General features: G+C 34.2%; 1 protein-coding gene and 1 long non-coding RNA gene across 7 annotated transcripts in view; both read right to left on the minus strand.

The window, feature by feature from the left end:
• Nucleotides 1-22,469, minus strand: part of LOC138698021 (NFX1-type zinc finger-containing protein 1-like) — a 161,305-nt gene that overhangs the window by 24,867 nt on the left and 113,969 nt on the right. For 5 of the 6 annotated variants that reach the window (XM_069823699.1, XM_069823697.1, XM_069823698.1 and 2 more), the window contains one exon: nucleotides 12,549-12,723. In XM_069823699.1, the coding sequence (XP_069679800.1) occupies nucleotides 12,549-12,723 (175 nt within the window). Of the gene's footprint in view, nucleotides 1-12,548; nucleotides 12,724-22,469 lie in introns of those variants that run through there. The other variant, XR_011331659.1, reaches the window with a different exon arrangement.
• On the minus strand, nucleotides 15,932-21,134 carry LOC138698022 (uncharacterized). Its single transcript, XR_011331660.1, has 4 exons — nucleotides 20,650-21,134; nucleotides 20,293-20,543; nucleotides 19,476-20,030; nucleotides 15,932-19,247 (listed from the first exon to the last, which is right to left on the minus strand). It is a non-coding gene; the product is annotated as an uncharacterized lncRNA (long non-coding RNA).

Here is a 22,469-nt window from a genome sequence, read left to right on the forward strand (position 1 = left end):
AAGTGTTAAATGAAATTAGCATTAACATGTTGTTGTTAAATGTTTAATAGTGGAGACGAGCCTTAAGCTGAACTTTCGTTGAAATGGAACTGTGGCTTAAGACGGACTCCGTAATACCCGAGAAACATCAGCTATCAACCAATGCTCAGTTAAAGGGGCATAATAACTGCTGTAACCTTACTTTAAAAGAAGATAATGTGAATTCCTTAAGATGAGTTCCGAATATGTTGAACATGATCCTGCTTCAGAGTCTACGATGTCTAGGGTAGAGGTAGGCCTATTGAAAGGAATTAAAAAAAGAAAATATTGTGATTCATATTTGGATATGGGATTAATATTGAGTTCGCTGATGGACGTCCACAGTGTGAGATGTAACAAAGTTTTGCCCAGTAGTTCTATGTTCCTTGCCAAGCTTAGAGACGGTATTTCGAAACTCATCCTAACTTCACAAATGAAACTGTAGACTAGGTACCTTAAAAGAAAACTGACGAACTCAGTGGCGTATACTGGTTAAAGGGTTTGGGCTACCGCTGACCCTATTATTACACAAAATATATCTAACAATTACTTTAATTTTAATTACTATGGTAAAACTAATAATACAAAATTATTACATTATGTTATATTATAAACTTTTTCTTTTGTAATTTCCTTGGGCTACCACCGGTAGCCCGCAAAATACGCCCCTGGACGAACTCCATGCAGTTCAGACAATATTTTTATCTCATGTAAAAGGCAAATAACGAGAAAGCACTGGAGGCGTCGTACTTGATAGTCATGACCTGGCTTTTGCTGGTAAACCTCACTCTTGCTGAAACTCTTATGAAACTACTATTAGTGACGATAGTAAAGTGCATGGTGGACGATAAAACTGCAAACTTGATCTCCAGTGTGCCTTTATCAAATAGGTCTAACACTATGCGTAATCGAATACAGAATCTATCAAACGATGTTAAAAATATCATAATTTTCCGTATCAGTCAAATGAAATTTTTGCTACAACTTGAATTCACGGACATTGCCGGGTTAGCTGTGTTAATGACGTTTGTGCGGACGAATTATCAGGTCCTTTCATGATGATATTTTGTTCTGCAAGCCATTGCCATCCTCTACAAGAGGTACTGAAATTTCATTAAAGACTCGATACCTTGGGACAACTGCATTGACGTGTGCACAGATGGCGCAAAGGCCATGGTAGGTCCCGTTTCTGGCGCTGTTACAAGGATCAAGAAAGTTTAAAAAAACTGCACAAGTAGTCATTGTGTACTACACCAACACGCTCTCGCAACGAAAAAATATGCCAGCTTTATTAAAGCAAGTACTACACAACGTCGTCAAAATTATCAACTTTGTTAAGGCACGATCTTTGCAGTGTAGGCTACTCAGTATTCTGTGCCAATTTATGGGAAGTATAGGCCTACACGCGTTATTGTTATTACACATAGAAGTGCAATGGTTGTCACGTGATAAAGCGTTATCCCTTTCCTTGAACTTTGAATGGAAGTTTCTTTACTTTCGAATGACCAAAACAATTTGCTACCAGATTATTTGAATGATCAGGAATGGTTGTGCAAATTATGTTACTTGCCAGACATTTTTTTAACATTAACTAATTCAACACATCCATACAAGGGTCGACCTGGTTGGCGAGTTGGTACAGCGCTGGCCTCCCATGCCCAAGGTTGCGGGTTCGATCCCGGGCTAGGTCGATGGCATTTAAGTGTGCTTAAATGCGACAGACTCATGCCAGTAGATTTACTGGCATGTAAAAGAACTCCTGCGGGACAAAATTCCAGCACATCCGGCGACGCTAATATAACCTCTGCAGTTGCGAGCGTCGTTAAATAAAACATAACTTTAAACTTCCATACAAGGTAAACAGGAGTCTATATTCGATGCTAATGACAAAAATGCCGCGCTGAAGAAAAAGATAGCGTTCTACATAGAAAGCGTCGAAAATAATTGATTTCAAACTTAGAATTAAATAACACAACAATGAATGACTCATTCATAGCAATAATGAAATAACACCTTGACAATTTGCTTCAAAATATGAATTCATACTTGCCAAGGGACACTCAGGAATCGATTCGAAAGAAATATGATTGGTTTGTAGATCCATTTCCAGTGAAGTCAAAACCAGCAGCCCTCACCGCGGCAGAATATGAGGCCCTTATAAACATGGTGTCAGGCATCATTTAAAAGCAAAGCACTTCTGGAATTTTGGGCTCAGTTAGGGGAGGATCTTTTGATATTAAGTTCAAAAGTTAAATTTATCTTACTGCCTTTTGGTACTACGTATCTCTATGAATCGGCCTTGTCGAGGTACACGGCTACAAAAAAAATCGAGCTTGTTTGGACACAGAAGACGATATACGTCTTCAAACTCACTTCTGTGACACTGGACAGTGACAAACTCTGCCGCAAGAAACACGCACATTCTTCACATTAACTTCGGGTGTACATGCAACATTGTAACATTTTTAAAAATATCTTAACTAGTTGTTATATCATTTTGTTGATTTAAATAACATTATCTCCAGTACTCTTTCACATTATTATTAAAATATCTTACTATTCATACTTTCATATATGTATCGTGTGTAATATGCTTCATAGAACATAGACAGATAGAACTAAAAACTTCTTGGGGCTCCACGAGAAAGTTTTGCTTCAAAAAGGGCTCCGTGGCTGAAAAAGTTTGGGAACCGCTGCTCTAGAGTATCCCATTAGGAAAGTCCAGATGACAGAGAGGGTTTGGAATTGAATTGGTTACATCAGCTGCTTGTCTATGTGGATGACGTGAATATGTTAGGAGAAAATCCACAAACGATTAGGGAAAACGCGGAAATTTTACTTGAAGCAAGTAAAGAGATAGGTTTGGAAGTAAATCCCGAAAAGACGAAGTATATGATTATGTCTCGTGACGAGAATATTGTACGAAATGGAAATATAAAAATTGGAAATTTATCTTTTGAAGAGGTGGAAAAATTCAAATATCTGGGAGCAACAGTAACAAATATAAATGATACTCGGGAGGAAATTAAACACAGAATAAATATGGGAAATGCCTGTTATTATTCGGTCGAGAAGCTTTTATCATCCAGTCTGCTGTCGAAAAATCAGAAAGTTAGAATTTATAAAACAGTTATATTACCGGTTGTTCTTTATGGTTGTGAAACTTGGACTCTCACTTTGAAAGAGGAACATAGTCTAAGGGTGTTTGAGAATAAAGTGCTTAGGAAAATATTTGGGGCTAAGAGGGATGAAGTTACATGAGAATGGAGAAAGTTACACAATGCAGAACTGCACGCATTGTATTCTTCACCTGACATAATTAGGAACATTAAATCTAGACGTTTGAGATGGGCAGGGCATGTAGCACGTATGGGCGAATCCAGAAATGCATACAGAGTGTTAGTTGGGAGGCCAGACGGAAAAAGACCTTTGGGGAGGCCGAGACGTAGATGGGAAGATAATATAAAATGAATTTGACGGAGGTGGGATATGATGATAGAAACTGGATTAATCTTGCTCAGGATAGGGACCGATGGCGGGCTTATGTGAGGGCGGTAATGAACCTCCGGGTTCCTTGAAAGCCAGTAAGTAAGTATTTACTTAACTTTAACCCTTGCTTTCTCTGTTTTTAATAAATGGCACTTGGCCTGCTATGGCTCTGAACCCTTCAATTATAATATCGGAGAATACAGCCTGTTTCAAAGGCCAGTGAAATGTAGATGCACTATGAAAATAGACGAAGTTGGAATGATACCATACAGAAAGATTGTCAACGTAAAAGTTTAAACGAAGTTAAAGACCTACAGACGGTGATAGCTATGGCATATCGAGTGATTGAATGATAGATTTGATTACATAAGATCATATTTTTACTGAGAAAATGAGAGAGAGAGATAGAGAAAGACAGCCATTTAGGTAGGTACCGTAGTTAGACAGACAAATAGGTATGTATGTTTGGATGAATGAGTGAGTGATAGAGATGAATGAAGGAATGACTAGCTATATGGGAAATGAGAAAATAACAATGGAAATAGACTGAAGGGATGGAGGAACAGATGAACTGGTAAATATTATGTTAGTAGATACACAACAAAACTATTTATAGTGTTAGAAAAAATCGGGGTAAATCTACAGTGTTAGAAACAAAAAATTCTGGGTAAATCCTAAATTCTAGATAGACGTATGGATAAAGAGCTGGAGGAATAAATTGAGAGGTAGACATGATGGTACAGTAAATACATAATAATAAGAGTAAGAGTTATAAGTATTACGAAAAAAGAATGTTAGGTATAGTCTAAATCAGCGTTGTCAGACAGGGACTAAACGGAGCGGAGCGCTCCACTAGACTGACTGCGTGCTCCGGTGTTTCCACAGACATAAGCAAGTTCAAGCTCCGATCTAGCTCCACAACCGGTATTGGAGCTTACAACTCTGACACTACTGGTCTAAATAAATGGATGGATGGATGGAGAAAAGGACTGCTGGATGGACGATGAGGAAGGAACTAGGGAAACAGATTGGGAAGGGATGGAAGCATAGGCGGAGTTATGGGGAGCATGGGGGAGACTGCCCCCTCAAACTTGTCTGAACTCTTGCTTTTTTATTAACGTTAGAAAACACTGAATTCAAAAGATCTTTTTTGCTTTTGTTTATGATTAAGTTTCTGTACCTAAATTGATGAATTAATGTCTTCAGATCATGTGTCTGGACTATAATATTTATTTTAAATTTTTGAATGTGTAAGAATTTCTATACCTCATTTGAGGAATGGAGGCACTGTAATGTTTCTTTTGTAACAGCCTGTACTCATGTGTTAAAAGTCTGCAGTGTTCAGGCCGCCACTTGGAGAAATGTGAATAACATACTGCACAACAATGCAGAAAAAAGAAAAGTGATCCCAGTATAATATGTAAACTTAAAGACGAGATTAAATAATCTTCAGGAAAGCTTAATATAAAAAAGTTTATGTTAGCAGTTTTATTGATGTACAGGTGTTCCTGTACGAGAGAGAAAGGAGGGAGATTGTTTTAAATTATGCTCTTATAATTTGTAGTAGATATACAGTTCAAGCCCTATACCAGCGTTGTCAAACACAGCCTAAACGGAGCGGAGCGCTCCACTATAACTCGTTGCGAGCTCCGGTGCTTCCACAGACATAAGCAAGTTCACGCTCCGACTGGACGTCTCTAGCACCACAACCGGTTTCGGAGCTTACAACTCTGACACTACTGCCCTATACAATTCGGTCTGAAACATCGCTGATATGGAAGTAACACTGTGAGAAACATGCCCCCCGAAAATACCTTCATTAAATTTAATGATCATATTCCGATATACTGTACTACGGTCAAGCTATAATGGGGGAGAAGGTAAGTGTCTCCCATAACTCCCGTTATATGGGGATTCTATGATTTTGCTTTGCCCCCCCCCCCCACCTCCAAGGAAACGATTCTCTCTCCGCCTATGGATGGAAGAACAGGCGAATAAATAATTGTGTTAGTGGTACACAATAAGAACGTTATAAGGGTTTAGGGACAAAGAATACTAGGTACACCCTAAATCTTGAACTTACAGAAAAAGGCAAATTGCATGCTTCGAATACCGGTACTGAAGTCATCGTCAGTTTACACCACACTGCTTATAAAACATTTATTCAAATTAAGACATCAAAATGTATAATCATATAATAGGTATATTTACTAATATTTACATGAATTTGTTTACAGTCTATACAAAACTAGAAATGTATCGACAGTCCAGCAGCTTTAAGGCATTACCATGGTAACCACTTAAACCAACCAGAGTCCATGGTGACAGGTCAGTGTTGCCAAATGTTTCATAGCAAGCATGTGGTAGCCAGCTTTTTGCTCGGAAGAATTTAATCTTCGTTACTGTGTCACAGAAAGTATTGGTGTTCTATCATGGCTATTGTTTCCATAGTATTTATATTACTGACTACTTTAAAAAAGATGCAATTTTCACTATGAGAAGAGGAATCTTCTACGGCAGTGTTTCTTCTCTGCAAACTATCATAGGTTTTAAATATTTAAAAAAATCAATGGGCACTGAATTTATTATGGATAAGTGCATGCAGGTTGATAATAGCATTACAGCTCTGGAGGTCAATATCAATGTTGTCTACTAAAACTTTCTCTTTAACATTTGGCGAACTTCTTCCATTTTCATTAACATGATTATGCATGCCAGAAGAAAGCCACTTTTCCACTTGAATGTGATGCCTTTGAAGAGCCTGCCAATGTTATCTAGGACAGTGGTATTCAATCTATGGTAAGGGTACCCCCATAGGTATGCAGAGTTGTCTCAAGGGTACACATCCCACTGATTACGTATGTAAAAATTCTGACATATTTATTTTATTATACTTGTTGATAATTATTGCATTATATTATAATTTATTTTGCAATATAAACTCTTGTTTTCCCTTGATTGAATATTATTTTACGTAAATCATGACTATTATTATTACAGCAATAGCTACTGTATAATAATAATAATAATAATAATAATAATAATAATAATAATAATAATAATAATAATAATAATAATAATAATAACAATAATAATAATAATAATAATAATAATAATAATTTATTTTTAGTACATCAATCATAGTCTTTTGTTAATTCTTATATACCGGTAATTGCAATGCAGTTTTGGGGGTAAGCTAGTAAAAAAGATTGAATTCACTAATCTAGGACACTGAAGATTCGAGTTGCTGAACTCCTAACTGCAGAAATGCATCATTCATTCAATGTGCTTATTGTCATTTACATTTGTGCTTAACGGATTTCTACATCAACACCCACAAACATGTTTAAATACATGTATATGTAAGGATAGCTGTAATTAGTAGAATAATCATTATTTATAGCCGAGTTTCTTTCTGTATTCATTATTATACCAAGATCTATCTAGGTTCATAAACAATGTGTAATTACCACTATGGGCAGCTACCATAAACATTAATTACGGTACCGGTACAGCTGAACTTTCCATCGTCAGAGCTGGGCAGTATTTGAAATACGTAATTGAAATACATTTGTATTTTGTAATTTGTAAGGATTTCCGAAAGTATTTTGTATTTAAATACATAAAATTGATGTATTTTGTATTTCAAATACTCAAAATACTTTTTTCTTCTTCTTGTCCTTCAAGTTTTGGATTTGAATTTGAAGAATGAACTTTTGTCTTATTTGCCTACCCATTTCAGTTGTGCTAGCCATACACTTAGTTTTCTTGCCACAACTGGTTTCCTTAATGCCATAAAGAAATCTCCAACAGCATCAAGGATCCATCACCCAACACTCGCTAAATGTTCAGCATTATGGACTGCGTCTAGGGGACCCAAATCCTCAGAAATTAGATCAGATGTCTTGAAATATTCATTAAAGTTTCCTTGCCCAACTCGATGGAATTCTCTTTATGACTCTATCTCTCAAATACTGCAATTCAAACATGATATAAACAGTATATGTGAAACACTGGGATTGCCAATCTTCAAAGATATTGAGTTTCAGTATCTTGAAGAATATTGTGCAGTTCTGAAATCTATTGCCGTAGCCCTTGATTTAATGCAAAATGAGAAGACATGCTATTACGGTCAACTTTTGTCCACATTAATTTCCCTCAAAAACAGATTACATATTCTGTTATCTAGCAATCTACGCCATCTATTCCAAGTAACTCCAATCCTAATAAGTTCGCTTTCATCAAGATTTAAAGCGATGTTTGATCTGACCCCAGAAGCAAATTGAGCTATTTTGGCAGCTTGCTTCCACCCATCATTGAAGATATGACTGCCTGACACTGCCTCATCAAATGATAAGAAGAGAATACAGAATATGTGCGTGAAATCAGCTGAGCAGTTCTCTGCTACACCTTTGGTCAGTTCAAATGATGAAAACAATTTTTATGTTTTCAACTCAAGTACAACAGACTTTGAAAATCAAAAAGAAAAGAACTTGTCTACTGCGGAGTATGAGCTCATACAATTCTTCAATGGCAAAGGGACAACCCTGTGCACTGCAGAGAATTACCCAACAGTGAAACAAGCTTTTATAAAGTATAATACAAGTTTGTGTTCCTCTGCGCCTGTAGAAAGACTGTTCTGTTTTGCAGGATTTATTCATTCATAAGCAAGGGGATCCTTATCTGATAAACTTCTTGAGAAACTGGTTTTTTGAAAGGAAGCAGTAATTATTCATATGTAGCATAATTTCATTGCTGACTGGGTAAAGGAAGAAATGTTCAGTTACAGTGTTTATATAAAACTTCGAGATGTTAGTATGATATTTTAGATTTTCAGTAATATTCTTATTTCTTTAGGCCTATATATTGTATCGAGTATTTGAAATACAAATGTATTTTGAGTATTTGAAATACATATGTATTTTGGTTAATTTTTAAAAAGTATTTTGTATTTGTATTTCAAATACAATTTTTTTTAAGTATTTTGTATTTGTATTTGAAATACTTGGATGTCAGTATTTTGCCCAGCCCTGTCCATTGTATTTGATTTTATACCATTATCAGTCAGGCACTTTGCGAATGTACCTTGTCAAACATTCAGGCGAAGTAGATTGAGAATATGGTGAAATGATTTTGTGATTTGTGACTTAAGCAACTGATATCTTTAAAGTTAAGTACTGGTAAGAAAAGGGTAGATTTGTATGAGAATCTGCTGATAATGAAATTAATCTTCTCTTTAAAACTAAACCAAATATTTCACAATTCATTTATACAAAAAATAGAAAATATAGATATATAACAATAGAAATAGAATAAAATAATAATACATTAAGTATAAGAAAAGAATATACAATAATATTACTATTAATATTAATAAATTTGAGGACCGAATGAGCAGTGCTCGAAATAAACTTTCATATGAAAATTTTCTTTGTATGAGAAGATATTAATGTTTCACCATTTCAAAAACTTTAGTGAGGAGAGGGAGATCAGGGATACTCATGAAATAAAAACATGGAAGTTCCTTTTGGTAGTACTTCATGAGGACTAAAGAGTGCAGAAATAGTTTACTAAATTCTTATATTTACAGCTTAATTGTGTTCTATTTCTTATTATAAGTTATGTTAATAAAGATTACTATTCAATCTCAAGCTGAAATTATATTTTGAAATTAGAAACTTTTTATTGGAATCTAAGAAAAAAATAAGAGGTATTTTAGAGATTTTTAGTCTAAACAGGTTGGCAACTCTGTCGGGATTTAAATCCCTGTGTCCTCATTTGAGGACAATTTTACTCTGATTGAAACAGACACTCTCATTTCTCAATACTGTATACGTTAATGATAATTTTTAAACAGTTTTGTATTATTAACTCCTGCAGATATGCTTTGCGCGCTAGTCGTAATTATCTATACATTGTCCAATTCAAGCTGTTCATAAATTGTTTTAGACATCACGCACAACACAACTAGGGGTAGATACGTATCATCGTTGAAATTTTGTAACTTGCAGCGCTTATGTTTTAGTTTTAATAATGGTTGAAAACAGCTAAAATAATAAATAAATATAAATGGGTTGACTGATTAATATATTGATTTATGCGATGCATTTGGGTAAAGAAGTATTAATTTCTAATACGCGGATCTCTCAAGGTAGTTAGACTCTCAGCTAGAGTAGGCCTAATGGGTTCTATGAATACTTCGATTACCTGTGAGGATTCGATCCCAGGTTCTTTTCGTACTCTTTAATGTTGAACTCCAATAGCAGGTGATTCAGGACCTATGCAACAAACTCTGGGGATCGATAGATCAATGAAACATCTTATGAACCAAAATGTTCCACATAGCAGTAGCTATGAAAGCTTGAATCCTGCCTTCAGTAATTATTTACGGTTCGAATCTTTCAAACTCATGACAGCAAAAGTGAATGATAGCGACAGAAGAATTGAATGTAAGATATTCCAGCAAGCAGTATATGTCGATATGGTCCAGCTCCATGCGGGTTGTCATTGATCTCGTATGTCGTAGACCATTTGGTATGTCATAGTTTGAATTCAACGTTTTCCTTGGTCTACCCAGGTTGTGACGTTCTCATGATAGTGTCGCTAAAAGTGACATATTAAAAATATCTTTAAATAAATAAATAAATTGTGTTAAAACTCTATGCTGTCTGTTATTATGTCCGTTATTTATTCCGAATGAAACAAAAAAAAATTAATCTGAGGGATTGGAGATAATTTATGTATTAAGAAATAATATGAGAAGAGCAAACACTATCCAACGAAAAACCTGACAGAGGAGATAAGGAACATTATAGTAAAACATACTATGGGAAAACTATTTGGAAAATTAGAAGGTGGAGAGGTCATCACACAGGAAATAATAGCAAGCGATGGATTGAACCAGTCAGTGAATCACATGAACCAGGAAGAGAGGCCAGCAAAACGCAGCAACAGCAGCAGACAAGGATGTCAACAAGTGATTGAGGAAGAAAATGATGATGGCATCAGGTAGACAGGGGAGAACCGAAGGGCAGCATACAGGAGCTGAGAACAGCATAAAGAGTTCAGTGAATCCAGCTGGAAGAACAAACATGGGTCAGCAATTACAAAAGGGATCGAGAGATGAAGAAGAAGCTAAGAAAACAAGTCAAGATCCTGCAAGAACCGGAAGGGATGAAGTAACATTAGCAACACCGAATAGAAGTACGTCAGTGGGAAGAAGTAAGGAACAGAGATTGGTGCATGAGTGACAAAACATAGGAAAGTGATAAAGTGAAAATGGTGATGGTGACAGAAAAGACGGCAAGGCAAGGAAATAATAATGAAAAAGGATAAGATACAAGTAATAACAAGGGAGTGATAATAAGTAAGTAGTGATACAAACATAATAAAGTGGGAATGGAAATGTAATGAAGTGTAGAAACTACTTCGTCTGAAAATGTATAGATTAGATTAGTGGGAATAAGTGGTCAGTGAACGTTAGTGATTCAAGTGAATAAATAAGATGGCAACTATGGAAGAGTTCAACTCAATGTAAACAATGTTGGGAACAATTAATAAGGAATTGAGAGAAGTGATTGTTTAGTTAAATGAGATTAGTAAGAATAAGATAGATAACGGGGAAAGAGAGGGAAACAGAGGTTAGAGAAGGGATAGAAAACTGATTAGGGTCATTTATATGTAATAGCCGGATATTTAAAAAAGTGTAAGCAGAATATGTATCCAAGGGAGTCATGGCACTGTATACCGGTACAGATGTGAATGGCCATCACAACTGATGTAAGCTGGTGGAATAAATATAATATCATATCAAATACTCGAATCCACAGTAAAGTATTACTAAAGTTTATTACGATTAACTTAGATATTTTCTTACTAGTTTTGATAATAAGTAAGTAATGATACAAACATAATAAAGTGGGGATGGAAATGTAATGAAGTGTAGAAACTACTTCGTCTGAAAATGTATAGATTAGATTAATGGGAATAAGTGGTCAGTGAACGTTAGTGATTCAAGTGAATAAATAAGATGACAACTATGGAAGAGTTCAACTCAATGTAAACAATGTTGGGAACAATTAATAAGGAATTGAGAGAAGTGATTGTTTAGTTAAATGAGATTAGTAAGAATAAGATAGATAACGGGGAAAGGGAGGGAAACAGAGGTTAGAGAAGGGATAGAAAACTGATCAGGATCATTTACATGTAATAGCCGGATATTTAAAAAAGTGTAAGCAGAATATGTATCCAAGGGAGTGATGGCACTGTATACCGGTACAGATGTGAAGAGCCATCACAACTGATGTAAGCTGGTGAAATAAATATCATATCATATCAAATACTCGAATCCACAGTAAAGTATTACTCAAGTTTATTATGATTAACTTAGATATTTTCTTACTAGTTTGGATTATAAAATTACTTTTGTATCCAATGTAGACAACAGACGTTTGTTCTGTTACTTTGGCGCATAATAATTTATGTATACATTTTGAATTACAACTCAAGAAAGAAAACTACCAAGAGAATCAACAATGGTTAACATGATAAAGAACTGGGTTTTTTACGGAACACTTAAATGAGAAAGTATGTACCATCTTCATAACACCGATTTTCATTTATAGGATATTCCCCAAATAATCTCAAAGAAAGTGTCTCAGAAAATTTCATAGTGTAATTATGTCGAATTGTTTGGTGTTTGCTACAACACATACCAATTATTGTTGGAGAATTTTCATCACCAGGTGAGTGCCTGGATTAAACCGAAAGAAAAATGAGTCTACAATGAAGAAAAGTTAGATATTAATGGTGTTTGATCAGAGACTGGTACTCAATGACCATTTATTGAGATATTCTGAGATATGAGTAGTGTATACAGTAAGATGGTCGTTGTTGCAAGTGTCTAGGTACCGGTACATAAACTTATATTTTTTCATACACTAAATAGGCTTAAAATCTCCTGACAGATAGCGAATGTACACTCATGGCATTCGTAAAGAACTTCTCTGTATAAGAATACTATAAACGACTGTGTACTTAACCTGTGTAGAAACTCCGAGAATTGAGTTTCCTCACAAGAGCTTCTTCCTTCCTTCTTATGGCAGCCACATCTCCAAACACTCTTCTCTTGATGGTCAATACATCGTTGTACTGGGCCTTTACAACATTCATAAAACGCTGTGTGCGATTTATGGGAGTTTTGCAAAGTGGGCACACCTAAAAAAAAATTAAAACCACGAAGTAAGACTGAAGTGTTAAAATCATTCTGCGTTTTCTACGTATGTGAAAAAGATTAAAAATGTTATAGCCTATACCTGGAGTATTATGAACATCAAGAAGATACAACACCTCATGAAGTTACCCATTACACCTACCTCATTACTTCGATTTTGTAAGATAGGTGTCAGAAAATAGAAGAGAACACACTAAGCTTGCTATTAGGGATCTGCTGTTTTCTGATACCTCCCTCCACCAAACAGAAAGCATTCGAAGAATTCATTTAAGTAAGGACTCACAGACTCAATATTCACTACAATGAACATCAACACGATCAACATATCTGCCTACCAGGCACAATATTTGTATAAAATAGTCCCAATATTTTAATTAATTTCACACAGTGATTTATAAAGAATTAAATTTGTAAAAAATATATTGAATACAATAACACTTTTTGCAATATATAATATGATATTGTGAAGAATGGCGCCTTCTGGATTGTTCTGGATTGCGTCGGGGAGTGTGTACACGCATCTAGCTAAAGAGAGACGCAGGGAAAAAGGAACATGAGCTTCAGTAGGAGCTGTAGCACGGTACGGAGCGAGGGGAGAACGCTACAGTGACTGGAAGGGGAGCAAGTAAACATCTAGAAGCGGATTTTTTCTCGAGAGTCTAAAAGCCACGCAACATGGAATTCTCTGGAATGTGTGAGATGTATAAATAACGCCATGAACTGTCGAAAGTCAGTCAGTCAGTCTTTGATAGCAAGCGAGCAAAGAAGTCAATCATCGAGGGCGAGCAGCAGAGTGCTGGGAGACCTGGGTTCGAAGTACAGTGAACCGTTGCTGTGAGACCTGAGTTTGACGCGCAGTGAACCACAACTGGGAGACCAGAGTTCGACGTGCAGTGAACTTGAGTCCGTAACTGTGATAATGTCCACCAGGCGAGTGCGTCGCAGTTCGGGAGACCTGAGTTCGACGTGCAGTGAATTTAAACAGTGAGCTAGAAAAACTAGCTAAGACAAGGTAACAGTGAGCTGAGAACTGATAAGATTCATTCTGCACATGGTGTATTGCGGACATTTAATTGTAATTAGAATTACATTGTTGTTCTACTTGATTCTACACGTCGTAATAGTCATTGTTGCTGTGTTGTGTGCAATGACTATTGTTGTTGCGGGTGTGTGTGTTGTAAAATAAGAAAAAGTCACAATATATACATCACAACATTTCTTTACAAATGTAATCTTCATCTTACGATGTTGGATGACGTATATACGTCCGTTGATGTGACATATTAATGAATTTAAATACTATTATAGTCACAATCATGCCATGGTATGAAAGAAAAATTTCATGTAATGGTAGACCTCACATTTCTTGTATACGGTGTTACCATTAACAATCATTACAGTAACACTTCTATGCAGTACACACTTTAAAAATACTCTATTCTCACTAGTTATCTACTCTCTTATTGTTCAGTCTATCGTACTATTCAATACTTATCCTACATTTCCTTTCCTATTCATTGTTTATTCATTAGTTCTAATATCAGCTCTCTGTAAGTGCCATTTCTAATACAGTACTGTATACCACTTTCTATCCTTCTTTTATTATTAATTCTGGCCTACATTTTCAATTACTATTATTTACTCTAGAATGAACTTTAAATCACTAGTATCAAAATCTAATAGTTCAAATTTTAAATTTTTCTCTTATTTTTTAATCTTTCTCCAATTCCACTGCAGCCTTCTCTTTTTGCTTACTATGGTTATTATCATAATTCATACATTCAATTTATTATTTCTGTTAACCCTGTAATTTATACTCTTTACTATATCGTACTGTTTGCTCTAGTACCATCCTTCATTTATCTAATATTTATAATTCACTGCTTCCAAGTTATATAATTTGCTCATTCTCAATCGAATTTCTTCTCAGTTCCACTTTACCGCTCTTTCTGTGCCTCATTTACATTTGTCCCCAATCAATTGTTTTCACATGGTTCTTTGAAGTTACAATTTTCAATTATACTAAAAAATTATCTTATTATTCACTTAGTTCACTGATCACACATTATCTTTTTCACTGTTTACACTTCATCTGTTTATCTGATTCTCTCTTTTATTTACACTCTTCTCCTTCACTCTTAACACCAAATCATGAACGCTTCTCTTCTTTATAAACATACTTTTCCTTCTATTTTACTTTACACTTTTACCACCCCGTTACTCTGACATTTCTCTCTTAAACCTAACTCCCTCATTACATACTTCATTGAATTCCTCTATTGACTTTTGTATACCAAATGGATCATCTGTACTTGAACTATTTTGAATGGTTCCTTCATCTGACTGTGAATATTTTCCATGCTTCATTGACACAAAATCCTCTATTCCTGTACTGCTTGTATCTGTCAAATTACCGACTTTTTCTTAGTCATTTCTTCTGACATTTCCCTTTCTTCCCCCTCTCACCTTTACTCGCATAGATTTGGTTACTACTTCTAATCCTACCCTTATTACTCTCACTTCCTCCCCCATTTTCACTTCCTGAATCTTGGATTCTCTTTTTATCCCCACGTGTCTTCTTCCACGTTGCCATGTCAATTGTGCTGTTCTTCCTCGTATTCAGATGTGTTCTTAGCATACTTGAATTCCTCTTATGCTGCAGTTTTACATTATAGATTCTGCTTCCCTTTCCATGTCGTGTCATCATATTTACACTTTCTCGTTCGTCATTATGTGGCTTCCTGACATTGCTATTTTCCTCTCCTGTTATTGTGTGGTAATTGTGGTGATCTTAGTGAGGATCACGTAAGTTCAGTTCCCAAACAGCAAATATTTCCGCCTTGTCAGTGTTGCCAACTGTTACCAGATATCACCACATGTAGTAAAATCACGATCCTATGTACTGAATGACTTCTTTACTCACCGTACTTTACCTTAATGTTGGAAGGTTATTCTAAATAGTTTCAATAATAATGAGAAATGTATTGCTATGTTCTATTCTTTTATTCCTTTACATTATTATTAGTATTAGCATTAATAGGTTACTAGACGTAAATATACAACAAAGTATAGTATATAATATTCAAGAATCAAATCTGTTCCAAGACCAATTAAATTATTGTCACTTCACTTCAAAGATTCCAGCGTACATATACTGTACTTCCTAAAGGTAGATAAATTAATAACCAATTGACTTTTGGTTGGAATTCGAATGAACTTCTGATTATCTTTTGAAATTAGTAAGGAAATGGATAATACAACTATGCTAAAACTGAAATAATAATAAATCAACTTACAAAAATAATTTTGGTCCTTAAAAGCCATAAGTAATTTCACTTCTAGATACCTTTTTAAAGATTTCATTTGTTTGTAAATTGCTTAATAATGCTACACTTACACTTATTATTTCTGCAACTCCACGTCTGTCATTGAAAAAATGTATGATACATAACTGTGAAGTCTCTTTTTGGCTCTTGTGTCCTAAATTTAAATAAGAAAAAGCAAATGATTCAAGAAATGTGAGCTGGTGAAAATTAAATACTCAATTAATAAAATAATTACTACCAAAAGAATATTTTATTAATTCTATACAAAAGATGGATTACACAGAACAGATGGCCAGAAATCATAGATTTATACACAACATACAGCATGAAACGATCATCAAAAAATGCTTTTTGTACACAATAACATCTTTCAAACGAAGTGAAATAGCCAATAAGTTCAATAAATATTATGCTAATAAGTAATAACTATAATTAATAATTATCTACAAGCTGTAAAAGGGAATAAAATAGTATATTGTTGAAATTAGGGGGTTATGGTTTATTACGTGTATTTATAATTTTAATTACTTTTACTACATTTAATTATATTTTAATTTCTATTAGATTAGTTGGTGGTGTGGTTGTTAGTTTTATCTGTGTACGTCAGACTATTAAGGAAAAACTGAAAGAAATATTAAATCTACTATCTACTTTATATAACAATATTTAATCAAGAACTGAATATTACTATTAATTTAATAACATAAGACCCAAAACATCTCCAAGTCCAGACAATACACATGCTGATTTTCTTAAACATGTTGGCAAACAAGCAAACTCACTACTTTTATCTTGTAATCTCATCTAAAATACAATATCTGTCTGGAGAAAATCTATCATAACATCAATTTTGAAAAGCAATTATTCAACTAATATCTTTTCGAGTTATCGACAGATACCACTTACTAGTATGATAGCCAAAATTATGGAAGAGATGATTTCATAGATTGAATTGGTTCCTGGAATCTAGTAACTAACTTTCATTTTATTGGGTTGACTTTAGAGAATTGCATTCAACAAATGGACAGATTTTAAATTTTAGTCAAGATATTAAAGATATTTTAAACAGAAAACAAAACAACTTAACAATTTTAATTTATTTTCAAGGATCATATGGCTCTGTAGATATAAATCACTTAAGAAATTGCAAACTTAGGGTGTCCATGATAAAGTGTTACACTGGGTCAGTGACTTGATTATTTGATTCATTGTCACAAATATGTAAATAGAGACAGATTCATCTGGGCTTCCCACATTGTTGTTTTAAGGAATACATTTTTCAATATTAATGTCGATGGTCTAACTAAAGAAATAGATCTTATGATAATCTCATCATTTGCAGATAATATGGTTGTCTAGAACAAAAAATCACAGTCCACAAATATTAATAAACTGAGCCAAAATCCCAACAGACTTTTTGACTCTACTTGGAGAACTCAAACTTGCTCAATTAAGGAAAACTTTACTAATAAAACACAATCCCAAGTTATTTCAAAATGAATAGTATATAAGTTAACTTTAACAGATGATGTTAAGAAATGTGATACTTCTCCAGACATTTTAAAAATCATTAGAAACGATAAATGATCTGGTCAGTGAGTGACTACATACAGTATTTTTTATAGATGGATCCTGTTTACCAAGCCATAGATGTAGTGGTGTTGTAGTACAATACCAGTATATTCCCTTTTACAGGGAATTATATTCAAACACTTGTTTGCCCCATTTTAACCGTGACAACGCTTTTTAGCTTTTTAAACATTCTGGTTATTGTAGCCTATTGTGTTTGTGTTTAGTGAAAGATTTTAGATAAGGGCGCAAATAGCCATAGTAGCTGACGCGCCCTTTTTAAACGCCACTAACTAACTAACTAACTAACTAACTAACTTCAAACACTGACTAATTTTGATAGTGAAAATTTAGATACACTTTTAAGCTTACAAAATCTCCAGTATCGACTTCATAAATCTGAGAAGGTTGTCATACTATCAGATTCAAAATCAGATGTTCTTGCTGCAGTAATGGACGTAACAGCAAGAAATCACAATATTTTACAGTGTTTTAATATTTTAAGCAAAATGGTCGAATTACATCGACGACTGGTACTTCCGTGGATCCATGAACTTTATGGAGTGGGAGGTAATGAGGTAGCTGAAAGGTAGCAAAATTACTGTAAGGTTATCTATACCTGCATCTTACCACACTGTTAAAAGAATAACAAGATCAGAACATGACAATGTGGTAACAAAAATCGGAATGATTCTAAAGCAAATGAAAAAATTGCAATAGGCCATCCGGCGTCTGCTCCACGATGGAGGAAAATCCTCAGAAGAAACCAACTAATCAGACCAAATGGGGGATCCAAACTACCCTCAAGTGCAGCTCTGAATATGCAGGCCAACGAGTCTACCGACTAAGCTACATTGGTGGCTCCACTAAAAATATGAAGTACATGGCACTCAGATTATTAAATTGACAAACCTAAACAATTATTCATCAGTTAAGCTATAAAATATAATACATAGCAAGCAAGTTAATTCAATTTAAAAGTATAAACAATTCAATCAGTTGAAATATACAGAAACTGATAATAAATATCATGCAAATTACTTCACATTACAAGCATAAACAATTCATCACTTGTGGTATACAGCCTACTATTTAATTTACAGCACATACAATTCATCAGTTAAGCTATAGACCTACAGTCTACTATTCAATTTACAGCATATATAATTCATCAATTAAGCGAAACAAAAATATAGTACAATACATAGTAAAAATAATACACCTAATTTAATAACTGAACTTCTATGAAAATCTACAGTGGCAGTACTCATATTATCACAGGCCATGATTGTCTCAAATATTTACAAAGAACTGATATTTCAGAATCTCCCCATGCCATTTCTGAAATCTCAATGAAGATATGGATCATTGTCTTGACTGTTTAACTTTACACAGCTTTCAATCATCTGGTTAAATATTGGAGTGCAAGATAAGAAATGACATCAACTGCTGAACACTTGGTATCAATCAACCAACAACTTCATTACATTAAAGGGGAAAAAAAACTGAAAGAATTAATTGTATATAGACACAACACATAAGACAAGGCCGCTTCAGAACAGTAATTGGCAAGGCTCCGTTGTTTTAGGATTCTTATGTAGATTCAATTTCACCTGAAAGAAAAAAGTAGCATCTATAAGTAGTAGTGGTAGTAGTAGAGATAATAATAATAATAATAATAATAATAATAATAATAATAATAATAATAATAATGACTGTAAAGTATGGAAATTAATATTGCAATGTAATATCAAAAGGTGATTTCACACCATCAACTCTTATCATTTAGTACAACTCTTATCATTTAGTACAACAAATCTATTATATTCAGTTGCAATCACCAGTAGCTGTTCTTTCCTCCATTTTGTTGTTGGCTGATTTTTCACAAGTCTGCTATGATATGCAGCACTATCCATGACAATAACGCATTGCCCTAATGTTCTCAGGTCAACAACTGTGTTTGCACCCACTTCTCAACTACAGGGCTATTCATAGCACTATGGTAGTCCTGACTTTTCTTTCAATTGCATGAAAAAATTAAATCAGCACCTGCAATAAAAATTATACCTGGGCATATAATTACGTCACATGAATTCACAGCATTTAAATAAAGAAAATAAAACATAACATAACATGACATGACATGAGATCCTCTTTGGTGAAAGGCTTTCCCACGTTTTTATTTAGTCACCAATTTTTATATTTTTGTACCCTGATTTAAAAAATTACTCTTGCCAAATTTATGTAAAATATAAATCAATATAACTTACCGAGTATAAATCCACCTTTCGTTCCGGCATCTAATCTTCCACCCTCATTTGTTGGTCTATGAATAACACCATTCATGTCACTGGAAACTTCACCTGGTTTATTTCATGAATAAGTGGGTGATCATACTTAAAAAAACAGAGAGAGAAAAGCAATTCACATTGACACTCTAAGAGACACAAAAATTTTAAAGACAGGAAAACCGTTCAAGAATTTTATAACTAACCTCTAGTTATAATATGAAACTATTAATTGCAAAACATGTTGTTCCCACCTGAATTCATTACTAGTAGCCTATATTAATTGCAATTTCATATTCCACATAAGTGTTAATCTATTTGTTAGTAAAAAATTCAATCACTCAATGTCTCACAATACATTGAAATTTACCATTCATAAAAATCCAAGTCTCATCCAAGAATACTACGGGTTTAGGGTTCTCACGCTCCACATTTCTTATATATTCTCTTAAAAACGAATAACATCACTTTCTCATACATGTGTATAAGGATCCCCTTTGCTCCATAGAAATTTCATCTCTTTCAAAATTTTTTTCACCGATGATAAGGATACTCTAAATAAATATGTTTCATAATCATCATTCATATGTTCCAGAACTTTTGCTGCTGTTAGTACTTCCCCTGTAACAGTAAATGAAAATTATGCCATATTTTTATACATAGGCCTATGACTAATATCAGAATTACATTGCATAAATCAACACAATAATTCCTGTAACTTCCCTACCTTTATGTAACTTGTCATAAATAAATCTCGCAATTGCATCTTTCGTAAAATCATCAGCATCAGTCACTGGATGTTTACGTAGTCTATGTTTTCCTGGTGTCACGAGTGGGGTCCCCTTGTGTGAATTTATCACTTTCGTGGCTGTAGTTAAGCCAAGCTGTAATAACAAATAATAACATAATACTTCTAAAAATTGTTATATCATAAAATGCATGCATAATACCAACATTTACAGCTATATGAATAGAAAATGATCAACATGTTAGGTTGGGTCTACGATAGGTTTAAGTAGGCTAATATTTAGGTAATTCTCCAGAAAAGCTACACCAAAGAAGGCATAATTTTATTTTGTTTAATTGATTTCTGTGATATTTACATAGTGATGAACACGTGGTTTTGGTGCACAGCCACAAATACTTTCAGCACAAAAATCCTTTGACACTTACCTGTATATTCTAATGCATTGTTGTAGTCCCTCCCTCAAACTTGTTACTAATTACCAATATAACATGCGAGAGGTCCAGGACGAAGAGAAATGGTTAGTTTCCCAGTAGTGCGTCCTCGTCCTCTCGAGTGTTATATCTTAACAAGTACTTTGGGTGGGGTAGCTTTTCTGAAGAAACACCATATTTAATATTACTTAGACCAGTCATGAATAAATTATTCAGCCAGAGTCAACGTTCCTATGCTTTATAGAGTATGTTATATAGTTATTATATAAAACTGAATTATTTTTAAGCACCATAACAGGCCAACATTCATGTAATATTTGCTGCAATATCAAGTTAATAATTACAATATGACTTGTATTTTCTTCGGCCGATGTGGCATGTAAATTGTGATCTGAACGGTTAATTTAATACCAAAAGAGAAAACTGGAAATTTACTTTCGTGCTGTTTGATTACTTGTTCGTCTAATTTGTAAATGTATTTAAGCTATCACCTATTGCAGTATTACAGTATCTTAAATGTATTTAGTTTGGCAATATGAAAATCACTGACTTGATTAAACATTAGGCCTAACCTAAAAATTTGTTTTGTTTGACCACAATCATGAAATTATTAGTGCAAACTCCTAAAACTGAATACCACTTTGAAATGTATGCTTAAGAATACTTACTCCTAATAATTGTCCTATTCTGGTTGTAATTGCTGTCTCCGTTAGCATAATTCCTTCTTCATTATCTTCTTTCTTCAACTCATTATACACGTGAACTACAGATTTCTGAAGCGTACTCTGAATGCCACACATTTTCTTCCTTGGAGGAGTCACTGCAACACTATTTCATTTTTTTGACATAGTAATAAAAATCTAAACACGAAAGAAATTCATTAAAATTTGAAATAATATTTCTATCCATTACCCACGTGCATTATCACGCCCAAGTATATTATATTCATTCGTACTTATCTGACTATTCTTGAATTATAACCACAACGCAACACATAACATAACTATTATGTATTAATATTAATACTAATATTAATTAATTATTAATAAGTTCGAATTTCACTATCTTCCAGTAACCGGCTGAGAAATCTAGTACAATTTTAATTTCATGGAACTCCAGTACCGGCAAATATTGTCGATATTTGCCTCAGCTGCCAACATACCGGTTACAAAATCACTACCATTTATAGTATTTGTCAGTATCGAAATTCGAAACGAAGTTGGCAATAGAAAATTCAACCTTCAAACTAGAAAATCACCATAATCCACTAGCATTTGTAGTAATGGGGGAAAAATGGTTAGGTTTCACCCTTAGGGTATCAAGTTACCTGGTCTTCTATATCTATTGTTCTGTTCTTGCAGTTGGAAT

The sequence above is a fragment of the Periplaneta americana genome, chromosome 4, assembly GCF_040183065.1.
Source record: "Periplaneta americana isolate PAMFEO1 chromosome 4, P.americana_PAMFEO1_priV1, whole genome shotgun sequence".
Lineage (NCBI taxonomy): Eukaryota > Metazoa > Arthropoda > Insecta > Blattodea > Blattidae > Periplaneta > Periplaneta americana.